The sequence below is a fragment of the Carlito syrichta genome, unplaced genomic scaffold (genome assembly GCF_000164805.1).
Source record: "Carlito syrichta isolate Samal-C Ts95f unplaced genomic scaffold, Tarsius_syrichta-2.0.1 Scaffold311525, whole genome shotgun sequence".
In the NCBI taxonomy this organism is placed as follows: domain Eukaryota; kingdom Metazoa; phylum Chordata; class Mammalia; order Primates; family Tarsiidae; genus Carlito; species Carlito syrichta.
Window position 1 is genome coordinate 359,372 of NW_007255621.1, and position 26,487 is coordinate 385,858.

Below are 26,487 nucleotides of genomic sequence, written 5' to 3' on the forward strand. Positions count from 1 at the left end.
GCATTTTCTTGGACCTTGTCTCTACAAACATTTTTAAAAATGAGCTGAGCATAGTGGCATACACCTGTAGTCATTGCTACTCGGGAGGCTGAGGTGAGAGGATAGCTTGTGCCCAGGAGTTCAAAACTGCAGTAAGCCATGACAGTGCCACTGCTCTCCAGCTTGGGTGACAGATTGAGACCCTGACTCAAAAATAATATTATTGTTATTAGCACAAAATCTCCAAATAGTTTTTTAACTGAATGATTGAGCTTATTTCATAATTCTAGTAATTAAGTAATAGAAAATAGTGATTAGCCATTTGTATCATGCAATATACTAAATTCTTTACATATTGTCAGGATATACTTTGTGAAATAACTTCCAATTCAGAACCCCTCATCCCTAGGCCAATATTTTCCTTTCCAGCACCCATCTGGCACTAGGTAAATAAAAAGCAAAAGGAAAGTCTGACCCCTTTACCTGAGGAAGAGTATGAGAAGTCAGAGGGAAGCAAGAGAGGCATGGCAGGAGTTCAGAGTTATGGCAATATGTTAAATACGTTGGTGGGAATGCAGAGGGCAGGGCATATTTGTCTTCTTTGGGGACTTCAGGAAGAAGTCACCTTACTAATCCAAACCTAAAAGTGGTTCCTGGATGGCACAGGGAACTGGAAGTTACTGGAGGGACTGACTAGGGCTGCAAAATCTCACATATTTGCCAGTTCATGCCTAATAGACAAAGAAGCAAAACACAGCCGGGCTCGGTGACTCAGCCTGTAATCCCACGCTCTGGGAAGCTGAGGTGAGTGGATTGCCTGAGCCCGCGGGTTCGAGACCCACCTGGGCAACTTGGCGAGACCTCATCTCTACAATAAATAAAAAAATTAGCCGGGCATGGTAGCGCACACCTATAGTTACAGCTACTCAGAAGGCTGAGGCGGAAGGATCGCCGGAGTCCAGCAGGTCGAGGCTGCGGTGGCCGGGAGCAGCCACTGCACTCCAGTCTGGGTGACAGAGTGAGACTCCAACTCAAAAAAAAAAAAAAAAAAAGAAACAAAACACTCCTCACATATCTCACCACAGAGTCATGGGTTTAATTAACAAATATAATACTTTTCACTGAAAGTCCCCAAAATACTTTCCTCAATTCTTTATCTTTTTCACCATTTCCCACTATCTTCTCAGCTTTCTTTAATTTTGTCTGGTTCTGGCTGTGGGTTTTTTCTTCAAGTGCTATGTGACTGAAGAATGATGCTTGGTATTCCCCAGTACCAGCCAAGCCCTCCAAACTGTCTTTTTATTTATCTCAAAATTATTCTGAAATAATCCAGATAGACCTATACAATTTTAAAGGTCTATTTGGATTATTTCTTAGTTTACCACATAGCAACCCAGTCAAGATTTGAAGCAATTATAAACATTATTGGCTCAATTTTGCCTCCTGCAGGGAATATGTACTTCTTTCTAAGGTCATTGGAATTTAAATGCCTAAGATATAAAGAAAACCTTAAGATAAAGTTGACTAGATTTAACTCCAATTTTGCCACATCAGAGGGAGGCAAAATCTTTTCTAATATCAGAACTTTAAGACATTAAAAAACCTGTTCAAAATAGCGGTGAATTATGTCCAGAGTGGTTTCATTTTGAGCTCCATGCAATGTATAAATTGAATTATTGATAATTCAATATATTGGATATATTTTAATAAGTGATTTTTTAAACCTGTCTAATTGAAAAACAGCCTGGGTTGTTTTTGAAGGACCTCATTCTAGACCAGTGTTTCACAAAGTTCACTTTACAGTGAAATTCCTCCAGGGACTTTAAAAAAATGCTAATATTTAGGTGTTACTCCACTGCTGCAGAGATTCTTATGTAATTAATGAGATGAAGCCTAAGTGTCAGGATTTTTTTTTAAGTATCCTGGTGATGATAATATGCAACTGGCGTTGAAAATCATTGCATTCAGAGCACTGAATTTGAATCGCTAGGGGACAGGCATAGGAATCAATATTTTGTGGCAAAAATACCCAGAAAACTCATGACCAAGAAAGAATGGTAAACAATGATGTAGTCCAATGTTTTCAGCTTTCAAACAAAAATTACTTATGAGTTGATTTTCTCAAGAACTCAGTAATCGGCTAAATTCTAATTAAAATGTCTACTGTGACATTTGGAACTTAGTTTTTTTGTTTGTTTGTTTTTAAGATGAAAACAATCCTGTTTAAGAAGTGGAACGTTCCTTGTATACCATTTCTCAATCAGATGAAGACATTCACAAACATAGACCTTTGCCCATATGGAAGATATTCGTATGCATTAAACCATGACATTAAGTATGGTCATGGGAAACACAGTCTTTAATCCATAGAAGATGTGGCACCCATAGAATTAATGTTTCTTGGATCAATAATGTGCACTTAATAAACCACTACAATCTTGCTTATAAATGTCAGTGACAGTATCACAAATTATATCATCTTCTATCAGAAGCCTCTCCACCTAGCTTTCTGTGTGACTTGAGATAGATTTCAGGTAAAACATTTGAAATGTGATATCAAATTCCTGAAAATATCATGGATCAAAACCATATCATAGAATATCCCTTTCCCACAGCTAATATAGATAACAGCAACAAAGTTCAAGGCTAACAACAATAGCAAAGCGTTACTGTCAGCATCTAAAGAAGAAAACAGACACCAACTCCTGATATATTTGGAAAATGGCACCCAATGGAATGAAATAGAGTGTTATTATCCCTCCTCTCTCAAATGATACTGGAAATGTGTATAATTAGTCAAAATTCTGAGAAATCTCATTAATTTTTTTCTGAATAGCTGAGTTTGACTTTAGCTTGTGGAGAAATCAAGAAAAAATTTGTAGGGGTAAAAATCCCTACATACCAACATAGCATCCTACCAGAAGCAAAAAAAATAAAAAAAAGAACCAGAATGACCCGGCCATTCTGATCTCTACCAGATGGGAGGAAACCAGACAGTGAAGACAGAATGATCATCATTACACAGGGTCAATCATCCCCGGCATTAAGCAGAAGAGTAGCACAGGGAACATAATAGGAAAGGATTCTCTGGCAGCAGGAAGCTGGGCTGAAGTCACTCACAATCACAATGAGGAGGAGAGACATGATGCTGGAGAATGATGTGATGAGACAAATAGAGGAAGCTAATACCAAGTATGCTTTTCTGATGGCAAAGGTGCATCAGTCACTGCAGCCGAAATGGGAGGAATCATCCAAATTTCAGGAATATCATCTTTAAAAAAGAATACTCCCATGACAAGAAGGAGTGATCCTGGCACAAGGAATGCAAAGAATAACCTGAGAAAGTGCAGAGCTCAGATTCTTTTAGCAAAGCTGTACAAATCCCAGCTGAGGGCTTCCTTCCCTCTTGTGGGCTCAGAACACAAAGTACCTCAAATACCCAGCTCTCAAATGAGAGCTAGGGAAGGAAAACAACTCAGGTAATTTGGGAAGGGGAAAAGGAAAATTAATCTATACCAAATTAGTGCAAATACCCACTTTAAGCAAGAAGAAAAAAAAAAAAAAGAAAGAAAGAAATGAGTGTAACACACACTATAATTATTTTTTTTCTTAAGGCTCAAAGCAGATTAAGAATACTCCGTAGTAAGAAAAAAACATAATCAGGAGCAAAAGAAAGTTATGCATGATTTCTCTGTACTACAAGAGAATCGGTTAAGAATTACATAAGAAAACGAATTCAGTAATAAAAAGGCTCACAAAGTCTAGGTGATAAAACAAAAGAGTGAAATAAAAGAGAAACTTCTAAGCTAAAGAAACAAACTAAAGCAAAATAAAACATCTCACATAATTACAAAGCCATTACATTAGCTGGTAAAAACAACAGAACAGACAGAGATTTTTAAAATATTACTGATAAAAAGATCAAAACAATTTTAAAAGTAGGTCAGAAATCCAACCAAAAAAATCAGTATATTTGAAGTAGATAACCTAAAAATGAAGCACAAAAACTACTCAAATATTTATTTAATTTCCCTAAAATTAAGAAAGAAAACTATCATTCCAGATCAAATGATCATACCATTTTCACTAAACTTGCATAGAGCAAATGATATACATAAGTATAAAGTAAAAATTGAGAATCCAGCAAGAGTGTAACTTAGAAAAGAGAAAATAATCAGGCAAGATTCGAATTTCATCATAGTACATTCAATGGCAGAAAATAACTGGATTGTATCTACAGAAATATAAGAGAAAAAATGTACAAACACCCACAATTAAACATATACAAGTTGGAATTCAAGTATAAGACAACAGGTCACTAGTCTCCAAAATGAGAAAGCACTCATGAACACATCCTAGAAAAACCACTTGATGACAAAATCTAATCAACCAACAGGTCTGGTGAGAAAATAATAATAATAATAATAAATACAGTACTTACTTCCCTTATGATGGAGAGTGTATAATGTTGATAAGCCAAGAAATGGTGGCCTAAGTATATGAATAAGATTTTAAAGTTTTAAATAGAAATCATAAGATTAGAAAGAGATATATATAATGTTGAAAATACATCTAAAATAATAAATACTTTAAAAAAACATTGTAGTAATATTTAAGGACAAAAGTTCCCAATGAACAAAAATAGGTGAGCAGAAAATTCCTTTTCCTTGTATTTTATGACACATTGTTCAACAGAAATTGAGTTTTTAACTCCTTGAGAGGTAAAATATAATAAAATAATAAAAATATACCCTTACTATTTTTCTACAGCCATTCCCTGGCTTTCTGGCCATCTGTCCCTTGAGAAACTCCTAATAATTATGCAGAGAGTTATTAGTGACATTGCTTTCTCATAGTCCCCTAATGAAGGTTCCAAAAAGAGTAGGCACAATGACTCAGGAAACGTCCCTCACAGTGTTTCCCTAACCACAACTGAATACAGGTTCAGCTCCTCCATAGGATCAAGAAAGCATAAAGGGTTACTGATTTATCCTATGGAAAAACTGACTATATTACATTTATCATAATATTAATATGCTTTTAAAGAAATACATAATTTCCATTAGCTAAAATTCTTCCACTTAACCCACCACACACGAATTACCTCCTTCAAGGAGTTAAGAACTGGGATTTATTCATATTGCGTGTTAGTGCAACATCAACTAGATCAACTAGTTCTGTTGAAGGTGACAAATTCTGATTTTAACACATGCACATGTTTTTCTCATAAGTAGATAAAAAACTGATATGGCCAGAGGTATTACTCTCAAAACCTAAACCAACTTATACAAAAAAGAGGGACCAATTACTACCATTGCTCATTTTTTTTTTGACAACTTTAGTGAGGTACAATTGACATACAATAGATTGTACATCTGGTTTTACATGTATATAAAGCCATCATCATTACAACTTCATAATAAACATATCCATCCCCACTAAAAGTTTCCTCTTGTTCCTCTGTAATTGCTCCTGCCTATCCATATATCTCCATCCCTAGGCAACCACTGATCCGCCAGTTGTCATAATGTTAGTCTGAATTGTCTAGAATTATATAAGATTGAAATCATAATGCATGTAATCTTGTTAGACTGGTTTCTTTTGATCATACTAAATATTCTGAGTTTCACTCATATTGTGCATATCAATAATTCATTACTTTTTTATGAACATGAAACATTCTATTATATAAATTTGTTTATCAATTTACCTGTTAGTGGACATTAAGTTGTTTCCAGTTTGGAGATATTACATATAATGGTGCTATGAGCCTCTGAGTACAAGTTTTCATACAGATGCAAGCTTTCATTTAGCTGAAACAAAAAACTAGAAATAGAATGGCTAAATCATATAATAGGTATATGTTTAGCATTTTAAAAAACTGACAAAGAGTTTTCAAAAATGGTTGGCCTATTAGCATTCTAACTAGCAATGCTGTGGAGTGATATTTCATTGTGATTTTAGTTTGTGTTTCCCTAATGACTAATGATACTGAAAGCCTCATCCATAGGTAACCATCGATCCACCAGTTCTCATAACATATTAGTTTGAATTATCTAGAATTACACAAAAATGAAGGATAATGCATGTACTCTTTTTTGACCGACTTCTTTTATTCAGCATAAATATTTGCATATGAATTGTGCTAAGTTTCTTCATGTGTATGTTGAATCTGTAGATCATTCTGAAGAGAAGAGACAGCCACAACATTGAGCCTTCCTACCAAAGAACACAGTATGTTTTTTCCATGTATCAGGCCTTCATTAATTTTGCTCCACAATGTTTTGTAGTTTTCAGCATATGGGCTTTGCCCATCTTTTTAAGAATTATCTGTGAATATTGCATAACACTTATGATGCTGTAAATGATATGTTTTTTATTTAGATTTTCAATCAATCACTGTTAGACACAGAAATACAACTGACATTGAGCATTGCACACTTGCTAAATTTTCTTATGAGCTCAAGTAGGTTTTTTTAAAGCCCATCAGATTTTCTATACAATGATGTCATCTGCAAGTAAAACAATTTATACTTCTTCCTTTCCAATATATAAGGCTGTTGTTTCTTTGTATTATCTTATTGCCTTTTGTATAACCACAGATTGCAATGTTCAAAAGAAGTGATGAGAGTCATCATCCTCGTTTTGTCATTATATTAAAGTAAAAGCATTCAGCTTTTCATAAGGTATGATGTTATCTTATAAATTTTTTGGGAAATATTCATTTATCATGTTGAAGAAATTCTATTCTCTAGCTTGTTGACTTTTTTTTCAGGAATGGGTTTCAGAATCCAAATTTTGCCAAATTCTTTATTTGCATATATTTAGATGCTCATTCTGATTTTTAAAAACTTGTTAGTAGGGTTAATTATGCTGATTTTTAATATCCTAAGATAACTCTCAGTTGTTTATGATCTATTACCCTTGTGCTATAATATTGATACACTAAAATTTTGCTGAGAAATTTTGTATCATGATCAATATTTACATGTTGTTTTCTTTTCTTGAAATACCCTTTTCTAGTTTTGATATCAAGTTCATTTGGCCTCAAAGAACAAGTTGTGCAGTTTTATCTCTTGTTCCATTTTCTAGAAATGTTTGCATAGAACTGTTGTTTCGCCTTCTTAAATGTTTGATTACTGCGGGAGCTCACCAGTAAAACATTTTGGGCCAGAAGCTTTAACCTAAACATTCAATTTATTTAATTGATATAGGGATTTTACATTATTTACATTGCTCTCTCAATACACACAGCAGAAGGTTCCAGGGTACCAACAGATACTAAAATCCACAGATGCTCAAGTCCCTGATAGAAAATATCATAGCATTTGTATATAACATACACACATCTGCCCATATACTTTAACTCATCTCTAGATTATGTATAATACCTAATATGGTAAAAATGCTATGTAAATAGCTGTAATTTTTGTTTGTGTTATTTTTTATTGTTGCATTTAAAAAATTTTTTAATCTGCAGTTGAATCCATGGATGTGGAACTTGTGAATATGGAAGGTCAACTGTATTCTTGATTGACCTTTGGTGATTCATGTCTTTCAAGAAATTCTCCAGTTCATCATTATTGGTTTAGAATTGTTCATTATCCATTTACCATCAGTAAAGTTTATAGTGATGTCATATCTCACATCTTGATATTGATAATGTGTGTCTTTGCTTTTTCCTAATCAGTGTAACTAGAGACTTATCAATTTTGTTGTTGTTCTCAATGAACCAGCTTTTGATTTCAATGATTTTCTTAACTTTTTTTTGTTTCCTGCTTCATTTATTTTCACTGTGAGCTTTATTGTTTCTTTTCTTCTGTTTACTTTGTTTTAATTTGTTCATGTATTTTAGTTTCTTAGTGGAGAAGCTGAGATAATTGCTTGGACCTTTAGAAATTTATATTTTCCTCTAAGTACTCTTTTAGTGGTACCCCAAATATTGTGATATTTGTGTTTTCATTTCTATTCAGTCAGAAATGATTTCTAATGTCCTTTTTTATTTCTTGTTTGACCCAAGGATATTGCAAGTGAGTTATACAGTTTCTGAACATTTGAGTATTTTCTAGTGACCTTCCTATTACTGATTTCTGGTTACATTCCTCTATAGTCAGATAACACACTTTATATAACTTGAATTTTAAAAATTTTATTAAAACTTGGTTTATGGCTCACAATAAGTTCTTCTTTGCTAAATGTTTCGTCTTCAATTAAAAAGAATGTGGACCAGGTATGGTGGTTCATGTCTATAATCTCAGCATTTTGGAGGCTGGGATAAGAGGATTGCCTCAGCCCATGGATTCGAGACCAGGTTGGGCAACTTGGCGAGACCTCATCTCTAAAATAATTTTTAAAATTAGCCAGGCATGGTGGCACATGCCTGTAATTCTAGCTACTTGGAAGACTGAAGTGGAAGGATCACCTGAGCCCAGGAGGTAGAGGCTACGGTGGCTGTGAGAAAGCTACTGTACTCCAGCCTGTGTGACAAAATGAGTCTCCAACTCAAAAAAAAAAAAAAAAAAAGAATGTGTATTGTCTACTGTTGTGTGGTGAAGTACTCTATAAATGTCAAGTAGGTCAAGTAGGTTGATAGTGGTATTCAAGTTTTCTCTATCCTATTGACTTCTTATCTACATCTATCAATTATTGAGAGATACTGAAATCTCCAACTGTAATTATGAATTTTGTCTATTCCTCTTTGCAGTTCTCTGCTTTTGCTTCATGCATTTTGATTCTCCACAATTGGGTGTTCAAATATTTAAAACTTTATATCCTCTTGATTTACTGACCTCTTCATCATCATGAAATGGTCTTCTTTATGCCTGGTACTATTCTTTGCTTTGAAATCATTGGTATTAATTTAGTCATTTTACCTTTATGTTGATTAATATTAGCCAAGTATTTCTACTTGCATCTTTTTACTTTTAACCTATTAGCATCTTTTATTTAAAATAAGTTTCTCATAGGCAATATATAACTAGATATATTTTACCCTATAACAATCTTTGTCTTTTAATTAGAGTGTTGAAACCATTTACATTTATTGTGATTATTGATATGGTTAAGTTTAAAACTACCACATTCTATTTGTTTCTTAATTGCTCAGTTATTATTTCTTCTCTATCTTTTTTGCTCCTTTCTTTTATTACTTTATTTTAAATACATCTTGTTGGCATATTAGCTATACTCTGTATTTTTTTAGTGGTTACTATAGGGTTTAGAGTATACATCTTTAAATGATTAAAGTCTATATTCAAGTAATGTACTTCTTGACATAGAGTTTAAGCAGCTACTAGACTTTGTGTTATTGCTTTAATATATTTTACTCTCACATCTTCTATAAATGCCATAGAACACTAATTAATTTTTGCTAAATGTCTCTTAAAGAGATTTAAGTAGAAAATAATCATATGTGTTTACTCATATAGTTATATTTTTGATGCTTTCATTCCCTTGTATTGATTAATATTTGGTGATATTTTTCTTCTGCTTAAAGAGATGCCAAGTAAATAAGCAGTCACAACACAATCATGAAGACGGCTATTCTAGAGGAATGGATATTTGGCAGATAAGGGAAGAGAAGAACATACCTTATTTTTCCCAGACAAATAAGATGGGGGTAGGGAAGTAGAGTTGTCAAGGAGAGCTTCACAGAAGAACTGATATCTCTACTGTCTGAAAATCCCTCTGACCTGCTTCTATCAGATTTAGTAATATGCAGGTATATTGATTGCAAGTACCTTGGGTCAAATAAAGTCTACATATATATTTAGTTATACCATGAAATGCTTAGAACAATATTTTGTACACAGAGAAAGGGCACACTAAGACACTTCCAAGAGACCAGTTAAAGAAGGAATAACTACTGATATCAACTAGGGTCGTTACTGTAAAACATGCCAACACAAGTTTAGTAGGGTCTGAAAATTCAAAGGCATAATAAGCAATGTAGTGATAATGATATACACTATTTTTCAGTTGATCTGTATTGTTACCCGAAACCCCACAAAAGTTTACACAATGAAACTTACAGTGTTCACAACTGATGGCCCAGTGATTCTAAACCCTTACCCAGGAAGATAATTTTATCGAAGAGAGCATATCATATCTTGGCTTAACTTCTTAAAATTATAGCTTAACATTTATCAAGGACTTACTCTGTGCTAGACACTGGCTAGGCACTTTATTTCTCAACTAATTCTCATCTCAGGAATGTGAGCCTCTCTTAAAAAGCCTATACACTCTCAAAAAAAAACAGTATGAAACTTTACTTGTATGGCCTAAATAGTTCACAAAATCCTTGTTTCTCACATTCAAGAGTTCATTTTTTATTATTCCATTTAAAAGAACCAGCCATCACCACATCTATATTTTTGATAACTGGGGAGTCCTTTTTAAAAGATATTAGCATCAATGACAATCATTTTTGGGAACCAGGCATTATATTACATCATTGAATCTTCACAAAAATGATTCAAATTTGACATAATTGATAGATATTATATATGCAGAAACAGGTATCCGAGAAAGCAATCACGTTTACAGAGTCACACAGGTCTTAATATTAAGCTTTGATTTTTGATGACACTCTGTGTTCTTAAAATTTAACAAAGAACACAGTGAATGCTTACCATAAGTCAGGCATACTATTCATTATATGTCAGGTGCTTAATCCTTTATTGCTTTTCATCTTCCCAAAATCTCTGTGAGGTGGTTACAGGTCCACAATTTATTTTCAGCTGAAACTCCCTGAGACAGGTGTTATTTAGGAATTTGTAATGTTTGGAATTTTTGAAATGTATGTTGTATATTACATAACCCCCCCCCCCGATACCACACACATTTTATTTATTTACTTTTCACTAAATTCTATATAATAACATTTCATCAAATTAAATGTGTGTGTGTATATGAGAGCTTGGCCCAGTTTCTATACCAGTTTACCTCTAATGTCTTGTAACATGATATTGAAACTGGAAAACCAAAAAATATTTATGGAGTTACACAAACATATTTTAATATTTTTATTTGTTATTGCAGGTTTTCCTGCCTCTAGGTAGGTATACCAAAAACAAACAAAAGTGTTTAGAGTTGGAATAAATGAAAATACTCATTGCTTTAGTTCAAAGGAGAATAACACTTCAGGGTCTAAAGGGTTGCCAAAACATTCAATCTTACTCCACAGATCTAAACAGCAAAGGCTTAAACTGAGGATTGAGATGTGAAAACCTGGCCTCTCCCAGATAGATCAATCAGTGAATGTGTTTTCTCCCAGATTTAAGCCCTTTGTTTACACATCCAAGCTTCTTCACTCCTCACCTAGCATTACATCTCCCTTTTCTATCATCCTCCATTTTCTTCTTTCCCTCTTTTTCTTCCATGTTTTACTGTCTGCTTTTTTTCCTCTCTCGTTTTCTTTCCTTCTGTTCTTAATGGCACTCAAGATAAGGATGTCATCTGAGCTAGTGCCAAAAAGTTAGTTCCCACAGATCTTTTGGTATTTCTCTGATGCCCATTTAAGGCTAAGTTTAGCTTAGAGAGTGCAAGGTTATAAAATGTTCTTCTTAACAGCCTCACAAGTGCAGAAATGTGTATGTGTGCGCTTTTGGGTGCGTGTGGGTCTGACATCTGCAGTTGGTAACACTCTCTCTCTGTTTCTTGTAACTTTTATTCTACTAAATCTTCAGCGTGCAAGAAAAGGGAAGAGAAGATATTTTATTTCTACAAAATAAATATCAGCTCAATGACTATAGTAATTGGTAATTAATTGTGGGGTTTAAATAACATTTAAAGATTTAATCATGATACATCTTATGATAACGTTACAGAAACAATATTTAATCATGATATATCTTATAATAGCATTATAGGAATTAGTCTGACACTATTTTTCCCATTATAACAAGCTATGTTGGTTTTTGTTGTTGTTGTTGTTGTTTGCTTGTTTTTCCATTCTACATTCACTTAACTGACAGGAAGACTTTTGAAATCTGCCTGTAATCAGAAAGCGTTTTAGAGTTCTCCTACTTTTTATTCCTACTCTTATGGTATATTCATTATGTCATACCACATCTTCATGTTTAAAGTAGATGACTAGCTCTGGTCTTTAAACAGACAATTTGTTTCTCATTAGTAGGGAGTATATATATATATATATATATATATTTTTCCTTTGTAATTCAAGTTCCAAGTACTTAACCTAATACTTAATAAGCACTCGACAAACAATAGATGAATAAATATTAAATATTTATAAAAAATGAGTTTAGTTACCCTTCTGTACATTCTAATTTGTAGTTAAAAATGTAAAAGAAACTCCCCAAAGTACTTATATTGTGTTCTTACATTTTGCTTCTCTTTATATGGTATTACATTATGCAGTGCAACTGTTACAATCTATAACATAATATAATATGCTTAAGAACACAAAAGGAGGAGCAAGATAGAAGGACATTTCATGTTACTGAAGAATAGATTCTAGTAAGAATGGAAATATCCTTTTCTTTGTAAGCACTGAGCTGTGCAATAGAAAACCAACTCAAACCATAGTGTTGAAAATGTTAATTGTAATTAATCTTGAGTGGAGGAATTATGAATAACTGCACTTTCTCTTTGATCTTGTTTCATTTCTAAATTATTTTTATAATAAACAGTATTTTTCTTAAAAGAAAATAACGGAAGGATATTTTTTCTAAAAAGTATTCTCTATTTGTCTTGAAATTGTCAAATCCACTGTATTCAGATTTTACATAATACCAGTTTATTCTCTTCACCATACTCCCTTGTATTCCTGGTTACACTATATATTTGCTATGTTACTTGAATGTTCATAGGCTATACAAACTCACCCTGTATACTTTATAATAAATGCCAAGTCCATGGGATTAACAAGTGTATCAGTTATTTATGAACAAATTGAGTTTGGTCTATACAATTCCAGAATTCAGGAAAACCCCAATTTTTCCATCTCTATACCTGTTCTAGGAGAATCTGATTAAAGTCTAGGCACGTTTAATGACTTTAAAACTTAGTTTTACCTCCTGAAATTTTGGTGAGTAAGCAAAACTTTATATTTCAAGATTTTATAATTAGACGTCAAGGGTCATCGTGCACACCTGAGTGGTAGACTGTGGTTGACTCCTTTTAGAGAAGCTGTCAACATGTTCCCACTGAATTATACAGGAAGGAATGTGCTATACACATCTGCTAAATATCCAGCTTGGGCAGCAACATCATAATGCAGAGTTCCAACAAGCAGGCCTCGAAAATAAAACACTGCTTCAAGATGGGGTAAGTGCTATTGACTAGAAGATGGCCAAGGAAATATTGAGTGGCTCCTTCCCAGCATGTGTTTAGACAGTGAGTTCATGCATTATGCTCTACAATTGAATGATTTTTATAAAAGATCCCCAAAAGTGAAATAAATCCATTTTCATTTCATATAAAGGCTTGAAACATTACATTTTATAAACTCTAACATTTGCAACTTGATCTCACAACTTTTTTCCATTGCAGATGCAGAGTAACAAAAAGAAATTTTCTTGAAAATGTTAGTAGATTAAAAAGTAATTTTCTGGTACTCCTTTTTTTCTTTAATATGTACTAAAAAGATGTACATTTAAAGAAAATGTGACTAAGCATTAGGGTATTTGAAATTTTACACAATGTATACATGGTGTAGTAGTAATTTATCCGTAACTTAGAAGAGTCTAGGATATATTTCTAACATATGGTCCTTCTATAAACTTTAAGAAAAATTAAATTGCAAAAAAGATTTCAACAATCATTTAAGTCAAAGAAATTGCACAAGAGACTCTGGGCAGGCCACATTTGTGGTAAAGTAATCTTGCGTTTTGTCCAGAAATCTTTTAGGCAAATTTATTCCTTACCTGTCCACCCTCTCCAAGTTTCTATTTATAAAAAAAAAATAAGGTACATTTTATGTGTCAGGGGAAAAAAAACACAAATCCTTAATATATAATGCTGATTCCATTTGTATTTATTCTGATGTATATAGTAAGTGTAGTAATTACCTTTTTCAAATGTCATCTGTTTTGAGATGGACACATAAAAAATAGTACCTTCATGTGCCTTGGATACAGCTGAGCCACCTGCATTTTACAATCAGCATGTGGCCACAAGAGCTCTTTTTTGATGCTTAAGTAGAAAAGGTCATTGTACTAAACAGCAAGAATGAGAACACCAAAGAGGTTCAGCTTGCCGAGCACCCAGACTCAAGTTAAGTACCATAATCCTACCAGTTGTTAGTTACCACTCAGTCGATGTGTCCGGAAACCAGTCGACCAATAGCCCAGATAGCTGGAAAAACAGCCATGTTTTATCATACAACTGATCCCAAGAGGCCAATATAAAGGAAAATTATATGTTCTACATTAAGGAGAAAAAATATCCCTAATTTTATAAAGGGTTTTTTTTTAATTGTAGACAACAAAAAAACATGTATTTTGACATTCAGTAATTTAAAAAATGCAAATTTTAAATGTTAACAGGTCACATTAGCCTATTCACTAACCTCATCATAAATGAGGTATCCCTTTTGTATCTATACAGACACAATGTTTATTGAAAAAAATATAAACTTCATTTTTAGTAGAATTAACTAGTATACATTTATAAAATGCAATTGAAAATACCTCTTAAAAATGTTAAAGTTCATGATTGCTATCTAAGACTGGAACTTGCTAACTCCTTCTTGGGAAGAACTTATATAGATTTAGAACTTTCACTTAATGGGGAGTGACTAATAAGACTTTTAAGAAACAAACCAACATGAAAAAAACTCCCTGGGGCTAATTCATTAACTAATTAATTTTATAATTTCTTCTGAAAACATGCTACTGCACATATAAAATCTATGTAAGTCTTTATTGGATTCCCATAAATTTATTAAGAACTAAAAAATATAATGAATGAATAACTGTTGAAGAATAATGATGTAATTCCTGGAAGGCTCTGAGTTGAAACTACCTGCCCATTTTTTGTCAATTAGGAATTGAACTTAAAATCTGCTTCATGATGAAAGAGGTGCAAAGTTTACATGACTTCCAGGAAAATGAAGATTAACTCTACCAATTATGATTCTACTTGAAATTTAAAATATAACTATGTTAATTCTATGGTATTTAAATAAACTTAACATTCTCTAGGAAATATGTGCTATTCCATTCTGAACAACTTATCTTTTTATGTTAACATTTCATAATTAATTTTTCTTCCCCAAATAGGAGCATCTGGTAAAGACATTTAAATTCAGCCCAAGTGTAACTTTAAACCCTGTCATTTGTGGAATGTATTTCAGTCCCAAGAAATCTCAATTACCTTAGGGATAATATAAATATCTTTATACACACGCACACACGCATACACACACAACACATATGTTTAAAAGGTACATACATCTTACGTTTCAAACTTCACCATTTAATTCTAATTTCTCAGTGTCTTTTCAAGATTTTACCTGAATAGACAAGATAATGTATTTTCAGGTAATGACTACATTGTTTTAAACAAAATTTATTCACAATTCAAATCGTCTAGGTATATATAAATAATCTACTAATCTAATCTAATCCAATTATGTTTCCTTGACATAATTTAATATACTCTCACAATAAAGAAAGTTTTGTATGACTTCAGATGCTATGACAAGCCCTGGAAAGTAAATTGAGGATGTATGTAACAGTGAACAATTATATAATATTACTTCTCACGTAAGCTTGTTTTGACCCTTAGGGTTCACTGCGAAGTAGTTATTCATCACATTTTGCAAGCTGAACTTCTTTGATATGCCATGCAACCATCTGCCATCAGGACAGCCTTTATTATTATTAGCAGTAGTAGTAGTAGTGGTATTACTATTATTATTAGATAGCTTACTGCATCAATGCCAGAGATGTTCAGCAATCTATGGGCCATGAGTTTAACTGCTATTCAAATCATGGTCAATTGTTTTCATATCAGCTTAACTGACCATTTATATGGATAAGGTGGATGACCCTGCATGACTATTCAGCCTCCTTCCCCCACCCTCTTCTCTTGTCCAGCGGAAGTTCTACAGGGTTCAGATACCCAACCATCACTTCCATGTGATTTTGGAGACGTTGAAGTCATCCTCTGCTGCAAGGATGGGTCCTGATTAGTCCACATCAAATATATTAATAACACCTCCCTTGCTATGGCCTATTTCAAAAACTCAAGCTTAAGCCAGTCAGCATTTACATGTCTCTGGAGGTTATCATTGACCATGGTTTGAGGAGACAATTTCTTACTCTAAAGATGAACAAGAAAATATGTTTCCTCAGTGACTGCAGATAGCCATCTTACAGCCACAAAGAAATCCAGAGTAGGGCAAAAACTGAAACACAAAGAAGGCAGGACCAAAAGAAATAGAATAACATAGTAAATGCCTTGATCACATCCTACCTGAAGCCCACTGGCTCTGGACTTTTTGTTATGGAACATAATAAACATCCTTATTGCTTAGGATAATTTATGTCAGATTATGTGGGTTATATGGCCAATGACATCTTGACACAATTCCATTTTTAACAGAAGCAGTACTCCCAATAGTAACTTCTAATTTGAATTAAGCATATTATTAGAATTTCCCATCAGTTACTTACTCAAAATTATCCTCCAACCATAGCCCCAGAGTTGAACTGTCCAAACTGAGGTCACTCTGGTGAGGAAAACTGAGATGCTTCTGTTGCTATTAGTTATGTCTCAAAATCTTGCCATTTAAGTTCCAGGCACAATCAAAGAAAGGTAAAAACATGATTTCATTAGAAAAATATTCACTAGCTGGGTGCAGTGGTTCATGCCTATAATCCCAGAACTTTGGGAGGTGGAGGCAAGAGGATTACCTGAGCTCAGGAGTTCACACCAGCCTGAGTAACATGGTGAGACCCCATCTCTACAATAAAAAATCAGCCAGGCATGGTGGCACATGCCAGTGGTCCCAGGTACTTGGAAAGCTGGGGTGGAAGGATCACCTAAGCCCAGCAGGTCGAGGCTGTGGTGGCCACGAGTGTGCCTCTGCACTCCAGCCTGGACGACACAGTGAGACTCTAATCAAACAAAAAAATTCACTGAATAACAGAAGTATACATTTTTACAATAAAACAGACTTCTTCAAGGTGAGATTCTCATTTCTCTTCTTACCTCTTTCACACTGCGGACCAGTAAATCCATAAACACAAGCACAGCGGTTGGGGCCAATACAACGTCCACCATTCTGACACCCATTTTCACAGACAGCTGCACACAAAAACAGCAAGAAGCTTATTAGACATCAAATCTTCAAGCACAATATCATAGTGTAGTGAAACTGCTAATAAAGGATTTTAAGTTACATCACAGTAAATTACATTAAACAGTAAATTGTATAAATTATACAAGTCAAAGTTCACATTATAAATATAAGTAAATAATTTATTTAAGTGTATACTGAGACAAAAGCCTTCACAATTCATGAAAATCACACTGTTAAGCAAGTATTTGATAAAAGGTTTTTTTGTTTTTTTAAATTAGAATCACAAGTACTGGCTGGTTCTGATGTTCACACAAACAGAATATAACTATTCAATCTTCCATTTGCAGTCTAATAACCCTAGAATCTATCTTTTTATAGTAAGGAAGTAAATAAAATATGGGAAAATGAAGGGAAAAGGTCAACTCTAGATAGCAGAGAGGGAGAAGAGGAAAAAATGCGATATGGGAAAATAAAGAGAACATGGCAATAAAAGGAAAAAGCAAAAATCAGTAAAGAAAAGGAACCCAGAAAAAAAAAAAGTGCAAATACCATCAATTTTAGTTATAAAATGTCAGGAGAAATAACCTCTGTGTAGGCACTATGTGCAGATCACAAAAGGAAAGAGACAGAAATAACTACATCAACACAGCAAGTTCTTTCATAGAAAATTAACTCAGAGCAAATTTTTTCAAACCCTGCCTTCTGACAAACACATAGCACAAACTATCACAAACTCTCTTTTGCTCCTTTCTTTTTTTTTTTTTGAGTTGGAGTCTCACTCTGTCGCCCAGACTGGGGTGCAATGGCCGCCCCTGGCCGCCGCAGCCTCCACCTGCTGGGCTCCAGCGATCCTCCCGCCTCAGCCTTCCAAGTAGCTGGAACTACAGGCGCGTGCTGCCCCGCCCGGCTAATTTTTTGATTTACTGTAGAGATGAGGTCTCGCCACGTTGCCCAGGCGGGTCTTGAACCCGTGGGCTCAGGCAATCCACTCATCTCAGCCTCCCAAAGGCGCGGGATTATAGGCTGAGCCACCGAGCCCGGCTTCTTTTGCTCCTTTCTATTTGTGACCAGGGAGACCAGGATTTAGGTCCCGAGGGAACAAGTGAGACAGAATCGAGACTGAGCTGCTGTCCTCTACTCACTGCACCACCCTGCAGTGTGACTTAGCTCAGCTGATAAGATCACTCCCTATAACCCTTGAAATGAAGTATTCCCATGATCCACAATGAGGACAGTCGAATTCAAGAATCGTGTCTTCTCCAAGAGAAAATACTGCTACTGAGAATGAATCCCCCAGTTCACCTACCCTGTTGAAACAGTCCACACAGATGAAGAAGAGGATTATAATCTGTGACCTGCGTCCAAACCACAGAGCCAAAGGACATTCATTATTTCAAATTAAAGGGAAGTAAGGAGGTAAAACACATTTATGTGCACTTTAAGTGAGGTACATATCAGAAATGGGATGCTCAGTAAGTATACAGATAATTAAAAATGCAATAATACTGCTACTTCCTTACCAGGTATATAGAATTGAACTGATCACCTATCACCACCCAGAATGCATGGAGGCAGTTCTGTTCTGCTGATGGTAACAAGACTAAAATATACTTGAAAATTGAAAACAAAAGATCTCTTCATCTTAAAGCATCACTGTGCCAATGGTAAAAGTATTTGTCTGAGAACTGTCAGTAGTGTGTAATTCCATAGAAACAATTGCCAGGATCTGAAGATTTCAACTGTTAAAAAGATATACTAGCCCAGGCACAATAGTTCACTCCTGTAATCCCAGTACTTTGGGAGGCTAAGGCAGAAGGATCACTTGAGCCTGGGAGTCTGAGACCAGTCTGGCCAACATAGTGAGATCCTGTCTCTTCAAAAGTTAAAATTCAAACAAAAACTAGTCAGGCATGGGGGCGTGTGCCTTGAAGACCCAGGTACTTGGGAGGCTGAGGTAGGGGAGGATCACTTGTGGTTAGGAGTTTGAGACAGCAGTGAGCTATGATGGCGCCACTACACTCCAGCCTGGGTAACAAAGAGATCCTCCTGTCTCAAAAAGAAACAAAAACATAGAAAGATATACTGTTAAAAGGTTAATGTTATTAATTAAAATGTGTGGGATTTTCTTTAAATGTTATCAAGCTGCAAAAATTTAAGTAAAAGATTGCTTTTGCAGACGTGTTCTCATCACTATGTGGGCCTTTAAAAAAGACACAAATGGTAAAGCAATCCATCACTGACTGTGATTTGCAGGATACATCCTTGGGTAAGCCGAAGGAGGGCTTCTTTTCAGAATTTTCCAAAACAGAATCTCCACATCCCAGGTAAGGGAACAGGGTTGGATAATCTTAGGCTTCTCCTGGAAGAGCTGGTCCACTGCAATTTAAGCCTAATCTAATCTGTCTAGGTTAGACTAACAATCCTCATTAAATTTTTGGGAGGTTTGGAACTATTGTTCATAGGAAAATATTTGTGTTCATATGTAATATGGGTTTATCATTATTTTTCAATTTAAAGATGTGGGGCACAATTCAGGGTTAGGTATACAAATGTTCATTATGCAGGTACCCTTATTGATGAAGTGTGCCCCCCCAGCAGATTCCCACTACTGCCAATGCCACCCCTTCACTACTGCCAATCCTTTTCTTATAATATGAAAATTGTTCAAGGTCCGCTTTGGATATAGAGTCTATAGTACTGGGTTTATTATTTTTAAGTGAACTAATAAATAAATATTTTTAAAATTTCTGTTTTCGTTTCTAATACTGTTAATGTTAATAGCTAGAACTAATATGAAAAAAAATCTCTGAGGCCCTCAAATTAAAAAAAAAAAAATGTAAAGAAATCCTGGGAACAAAATGGTTGAGACCCACTGATACAGTCATTTGCCTATAATCCTCCCATGTAACAGTGGGCTCTCCCAGGACAAGGACGAGCTTTGTTTGCCTTTAAATCCCCATCACTTACTGTAGTAGATAAAATCCTGCACAATGTCAAGATTTCACAGCACTTTCCCCACTACTTTCTGAGGCAGAATCGTGTCGTGAACAGAAAATGAGTCAGCAGTCCCCGCACCCCCTAATCACATCATTGCTCTGATTCTAGCTTCCCTTTCTATTAAAGAGACTTTCAGTTCCTCCCCCATAGAAGTCTGAGGGTTAAATAAAACTGTGTATAAGACAAAGTACACAGTGAATGGATGCACGATGTAGATATTCTACATTCTTAATTCCCTTCCTCTTTTTTACTACAAAACATGTATACAAATTACAAGACCGTCTAGAATAACCAAAGTTTACAGTACAGAGCAACAGCAAAATAACAGAAGCAGGAAATACAGATGAAAGTAGAAGCAGAAAATAAAAGAGATGAATTTCTTTCTTTCGAATGAATTATGATGAAAGGTATTTTATAAAATAACCCCTTCTTAAACAAAACATAATGGAAACAGTCATTTACATTTCAACTGGTGTTGAAAAGAAACTTGAAAATGACTAAATTTCCATCATGGAAGGAATGCTGACCACCCAGGAAGAAAAAAATTGCTTACACCTAGTATGAGAGTGGAGAAAAAGGCAGGGAGGACAAAGACATACTACAGATGGAAATATGAGCAGGTTTCTCAGCCACCCACGACAATCCGAGAAGAAGAGAAAAGCACAATGTTTTATACTAGTCAGTCTGCAAAACAGAATGCTGGTCATGGACTGTAGAAGCTCGGGTATTTAAACAACATTTTTATTCAACAGATATGTACTGAGCACCTACCTACTTTACGCTAGGTAATATGACAGGTATGCATTTGTATTAGACAGACCTCTGTACCACTCAGCAGATGTACAGACATAAGGGCACAAGTCAGAGTTGAAATTATGACTGTAGCTTCTACACAAAAGCATTACATAAAAATAACCTGCTAAGCCAGGTTTAAATGTTAAAAAGAGAAAAGAAGCAAAAGTCTACTGCTTTGACATAATATAAATCTTTACTCTTGGGGCTGCCTTCTTTCTTTGTTTTCTAGGATACCACACTCTCACAGTTTTGTTTTTCTGTTACTCATTTTCATTTATTCTGTTAGGCATTCTTCCTCATTCTTCTTTGTTGTCTTCTTGTCCTTTTTCCCACCTCAAAATGCTGGGTTGAATCAGGGTTCTGGCTTCAACTCTCTTCTCCCTTCTATCTACAACTTCCTAGTGATCTTCATCTAGACCTATGATTTAAATATTAACTTACATAAAAATTCAATCTGTATACCCCAAATTTATGTCTCTATCTCTAACCTCTCTTTTAAGATCAGAGTTCACAAAGCTTTTCACTTGGAAGGCTAACAGACTTCCCAAACTAATAAACCTCAAAAAGTACACATCTTCAGCCACTCTACTCCCTACCCAACCCACTCCCTGTTCTATCTTTCCCATATCAGGAAATAACATCGGTATTCAGTCATTAGGTCCACAAAAACCCTTTCTTTCTTTCTTCTTTTTTAGAGATGAAGTCTTGCTCTGTCACTCAGGCTGGAATACGATGACACATTCATAGCTCACTGCAGCCTCAAACTCCTGGCCTCAAGTGATCCTCCTGCCTCATCCTTCTGAGGAGCTGGGACTGCAGGCACACACCATCACATCTGGCTAATTTTTAAAAAATTTGTTGTAGAGATGGGAGTCTCACTTATGTAGCCCAGGCATCAAGCTTCTAACCTCAAGCAGTCTTCCTGCCTGGGCCTCCCAAAGCAGTGGGATTATATGTCTGAGCCACTGCCCCTGGCTCCACCAAAACTCTTTCCTTGTTACTTTTAATCTTTGCTTTTTCTATTTTATTTTTCACCTACTACACCTGGTCCATCAGCACACATGGTCTTCCACAGATACTTTTATATACCTCTAAAATACAAGCTTCATCCAATGACTTATCATATCCTCCATGACTACAGCTGCAGAACCATTCGTCAACACCACTGTGGTAGCCTCCTAACTGGCCCTGTCATTTTCTTCCTTACAATATAATCTCAACAAAGCAGCCAGAGTGACTTTTTTAAAAAAAATGTTTATCGGATCACACCTCACAACTGCTGTAAGTGCTCCAATGGCTTCTCATAATATTGAGGGTATAGTCCAAATGTTGTTTGTTGGCCTATAAGGCCCCACATGTCCCTCTCCAAAATCACTTCCTACTATTATCCTTTTTCCCCACTTTACTCCAGGCACATGGATCTTCTTGTTGTTTCCAAAATGCATAGAGTCTGTTCCCACCACAGCTTCTTCAAATTTGCCTCTCCCTCTGCCTAGAACGCTTTTCCCATAGACTTAAAAGTATAGAGTAAGGTCTGTGTTTAAATGTCACCTCAGAGAAAACAGCAGAAAATTACTAACCCTCACTTAGATTCTCTCCCTTTGACTCTGCTTTACTGGCCTCCTAGAACTTCTCATTACCTAAATTTGTATTAGGTACTTATCTTTACTTATTAACCATCTTCCCTACCAGAACATAAGTACAGCCGAGGCATTATCTTTCAGTACACAGCGTGGGACATACAGCGGTTACTCAATAAACATTGCTGAATAAAGTGGAAAAACATTTTCAAAAGCATGCTGTCTACCTTTCCAGAAAGGCAGCTAAGCAGTTTAGATGTTTTTATAATCCTCATCTTAGCAAACATCGTTTTTCCAGGACTTTGCTGGATTCCTAAATTGAAAATCATTGTATGCCCTTCTTGACAACCCACTACTATAACATTCTTTCTATATAGCACAACTTGGAAAGTATCTTCCTTAAGCCATTTCTTGAGCTAGGGATCACACTTTCACCTTTCTTGCTAACTAATGAATTTTGTTAGTTACATATTTTGCTTGTACCATTTGTTCTACTACCCGTGAGGTCAACATTAGACAAGGAAGACTTCATCAGACGAGATACCTAAAGAACAAGTTTTCAGGTATATGCTGATTTTTCTGATCCAGTGCCTTTGGCTTGCCTCTGACCAGAAAATGTGTTAGCATCAATATATGTGGTTTGGCACAGGGGTGGAAGAACATCAAAGCGCTTCCTCTAGAAGGGGAAAGTACTTCTAGCCTCTAAATACCCATTTCTGTGGAAAGAGGCGGAAGACACATACCTACCAGAGCTGCGTGATGTGTTCTGCACAACCTTCAGAAAAGTACACACACACACACACACACACACCCAAAACAGGTACAGCAACTGCAAATGGCTAGTTTCACAAGAGACTTGAGCAAATACTCTGAAAGATCAGTTGAGGTGAGGCTCTGATTTTAAGGTAATTATCATATTCACTATATAGAGTGAAGGATATGTTTCAAGGAAAAACCTGTCTCTTTGTGGGCTACAGTACTCTCTGTAACAGAGAGTTACAATCAGATCTCTTAACACTTTTGAAAGGTGTAATATATATATATATATATGTATATATATATATGTATGCATATATATCTGCCTTCTTACAAATACAGTGTTCACAATAGATTTTTGCTTTTTTTTCTCGTTATAAACTAGAACCTATTATATAACATGTGGGAAATACTTGAATGTACAAAGAAAATATACACAAAGAATCAATCATGAAACAAGAATCTTTGCTGCAATTATCTATCTGTTCCACTGTTGTGTAGTTCTTTCTTGCTCTCCCTTGGCCACCCAGCCTAGAGACATTACTCCAATTTTCTATTCTCGCTAGAAATTTGCCTCAAAGTGCTGTATTCTCTCAAATACCTTAACCCTTCATTTTCCAAACTGCAGTCAATCTCAGATTACTTTAACGGTTTTTGTCATACCTGAGAACCATCCATAAAAGGTATCTGCAAACTACAGCCCACTGCCTGCTTTTGTACTGCCCAGGAGTTAAGAGGGGTTTTGATATTTTTAAGTGGTTGGAAAATCAAAAGAATAACATTCTGCAACAAGTGAAATTGTATGAAAGTCGAATTTCAGTGTCCATAGTTTGTTTCAGCAACAGAGTTTTGTTGAAAGCGGAAACACACCCTAGTTCTTTCACAATTACAAATTGTCTGTGGTCACTTTGCATTATAAAGACAGAGTTTAGTATTTGCAACAGAGAAAGTAAGGACTAAAATATTTACTATGTAGACCTTACAGAAAAAGCTGGCCTACTGACCTTAATAGAATATTTTTCTTTAAATTGATTCACCTATGTTATATTAAATTATTTTATTTTATTTTGAGTTGGAGTCTCACTCTGTCACCCAGACTGAAGTGCGGTGGCCACTCCCGGCCACCGCAGCCTCAACCTGCTGGGCTCCGGCGATCCTTCTGCCTCAGACTTCCAAGTAGCTGGAACTACAGGCGCCTGCTACCACGCCCAGATAATTTTTTGATTTATTGTAGAGTTGAGGTCTTGCCAAGTTGCCCAGGCAGGTCTCGAACCCGCGGGCTCAGGCAATCCACTCACCTCAGTCTCCCAAAGCGTGGGATTACAGGCTGAGCCACCGACCTTGGCTTTAAATTATTTTAAAAGAAAACTTTATAGCACATATGAATAGAAAGCTATAATCATCTTAACTAGAAGGCAACCTTAAAAATAACTGCAACAACCACGAGATACCACTTCCCACCCTTTAGAATGGTATCATAAAAAAGGAAAAAAAAACAGAAAATGACAAATGTTTGCAAGGAAGGAGATAAACAGGAACCTTGTCCACTACTTGTGGGATTGTAAAATGGTGCAGCTCCTTAAAAAATTTAAAATAGAATTATCTATTTGATTCAGTGTTTCCACTTCTGGATATATGCCCCAAAGAATTGAAAGTAGGGACCATTCAGGTTCGGTGGCTTAGCCTGTAATCCCAGCGCTTTGGGAGGCTGAGGTGAGTGGATTGCCTGAGCCCACAGGTTCAAGACCTGCCTGGGCAACTTGGCGAGACCTCATCTCTACAATAAATCAAAAACTAGCCGGGCGTGGTAGTGCACGCCTATAGTTCCAGCTACTTGGAAGGCTGAGGCAGAAGGATCGCCGGAGCCCAGCAGGTCGAGGCTGTGGTGACCAGGAGCGGCCACTGCACTCCAGTCTGGGTGACAGAGTGAGACGTTAACTCAAAAAAAAAAAATAAAATAAGAAAGAAAAAAAGCAGGAACCAAAAGAGATATTTGTAAACCTATGTACACAGCATCTTTACTCATAATAACCAAAGGTAGAAGCAACTCTAATGTCCGTCAACAGAAGAATAAACTAAGTGTGTCATACATATTATTCAGCCTTAAAATGAAGAAAATTCGAACACCTGCTGTAGTATGGATGAGCTTTGAAGACATTATGCTAAGTAAAATAAGCCAGTCACAAAAGGACAAATAATGTACAACTACACTTAGATGAAGTACCTAGTCAAATTATAGACACAAAGTAGAATAATGGTTGCCAAGGCCTGGGATAGGGTAGGAAAATGGGGAGTTATTATTTAATGGGACAGAGTTTCAGTTTTGTAAGATAAAAAAAGATAGATGTGGTGGATAGTTGCACAACAATGTGAATGCACTTAATACCACTTTACACTTAAAAATAGTTAAAGTGGTAAATTTCATTAAGTATATTTCACCAAAATTAAAAAATATTTAAACTGCAACAACAAAAAAGATAATATTAAAAACAAGCTAGATATCCTTTCACATGTAAGATTTGTTAATTATATGTTAAAAAGGAGATCATTGCCAGGTGTGGTGGCTCACATCTGCAATCCCAACACTTTGGGAGGCTGAGGAATGATCGCTTGAGGCCAGGAGTTAGAGACTAGCCTGGGAAACATAGTGAGACCCGGACTGTACAAAAAATAAAAAAACTAGCCAGTCATGGTGGTGTGCACCTATAACCTCAGTTACTCTCGGCAGACAGAAGCAAGAGAATCACCTGGGCCCAAGAGGTCGAGGCTGCTAGTGAGCCATGATCATGCCAATACACTGTACCCTGGGTGACAAAACCCTGACTCAAAAAAAAAAACAACTCGTAATTCTTAGGGAAGGCTTAAAGATTAGAAGGGAAATGTGACTCTGCAACTAATAAAATGCAAATGAAGTAAAAAAGAACTTTCTTACTATCTGTGATTCAACTTTCTTTACTGTCATGTTCTTTAACTCATTTATACTTAAAAATGTGAATTCCTGGTTGAGCTCAGTGGCTCAACCTGTAATCCCAGCACTTTGGGAAGCTAAGGCAAGTAGATTGTCTGAGCCCACAGGTTCAAGACCAGCCCAGGCAACTTGGTGATACC

The 26,487-nt window shown here is 35.6% G+C and overlaps 2 protein-coding genes across 2 annotated transcripts in view; one reads left to right on the top strand and one right to left on the bottom strand.

The window, feature by feature from the left end:
• FBN2 (fibrillin 2) overlaps positions 1-26,487 on the bottom strand; it is a 256,177-nt gene that overhangs the window by 219,401 nt on the left and 10,289 nt on the right. The window contains exon 5 of the mRNA XM_008068800.2: positions 17,161-17,256. Coding sequence (XP_008066991.1) covers positions 17,161-17,256 — 96 coding nt within the window. The remainder of the gene's footprint in view (positions 1-17,160; positions 17,257-26,487) is intronic.
• LOC110596604 overlaps positions 1-26,487 on the top strand; it is a 161,182-nt gene that overhangs the window by 123,763 nt on the left and 10,932 nt on the right. The window lies entirely within an intron of this gene.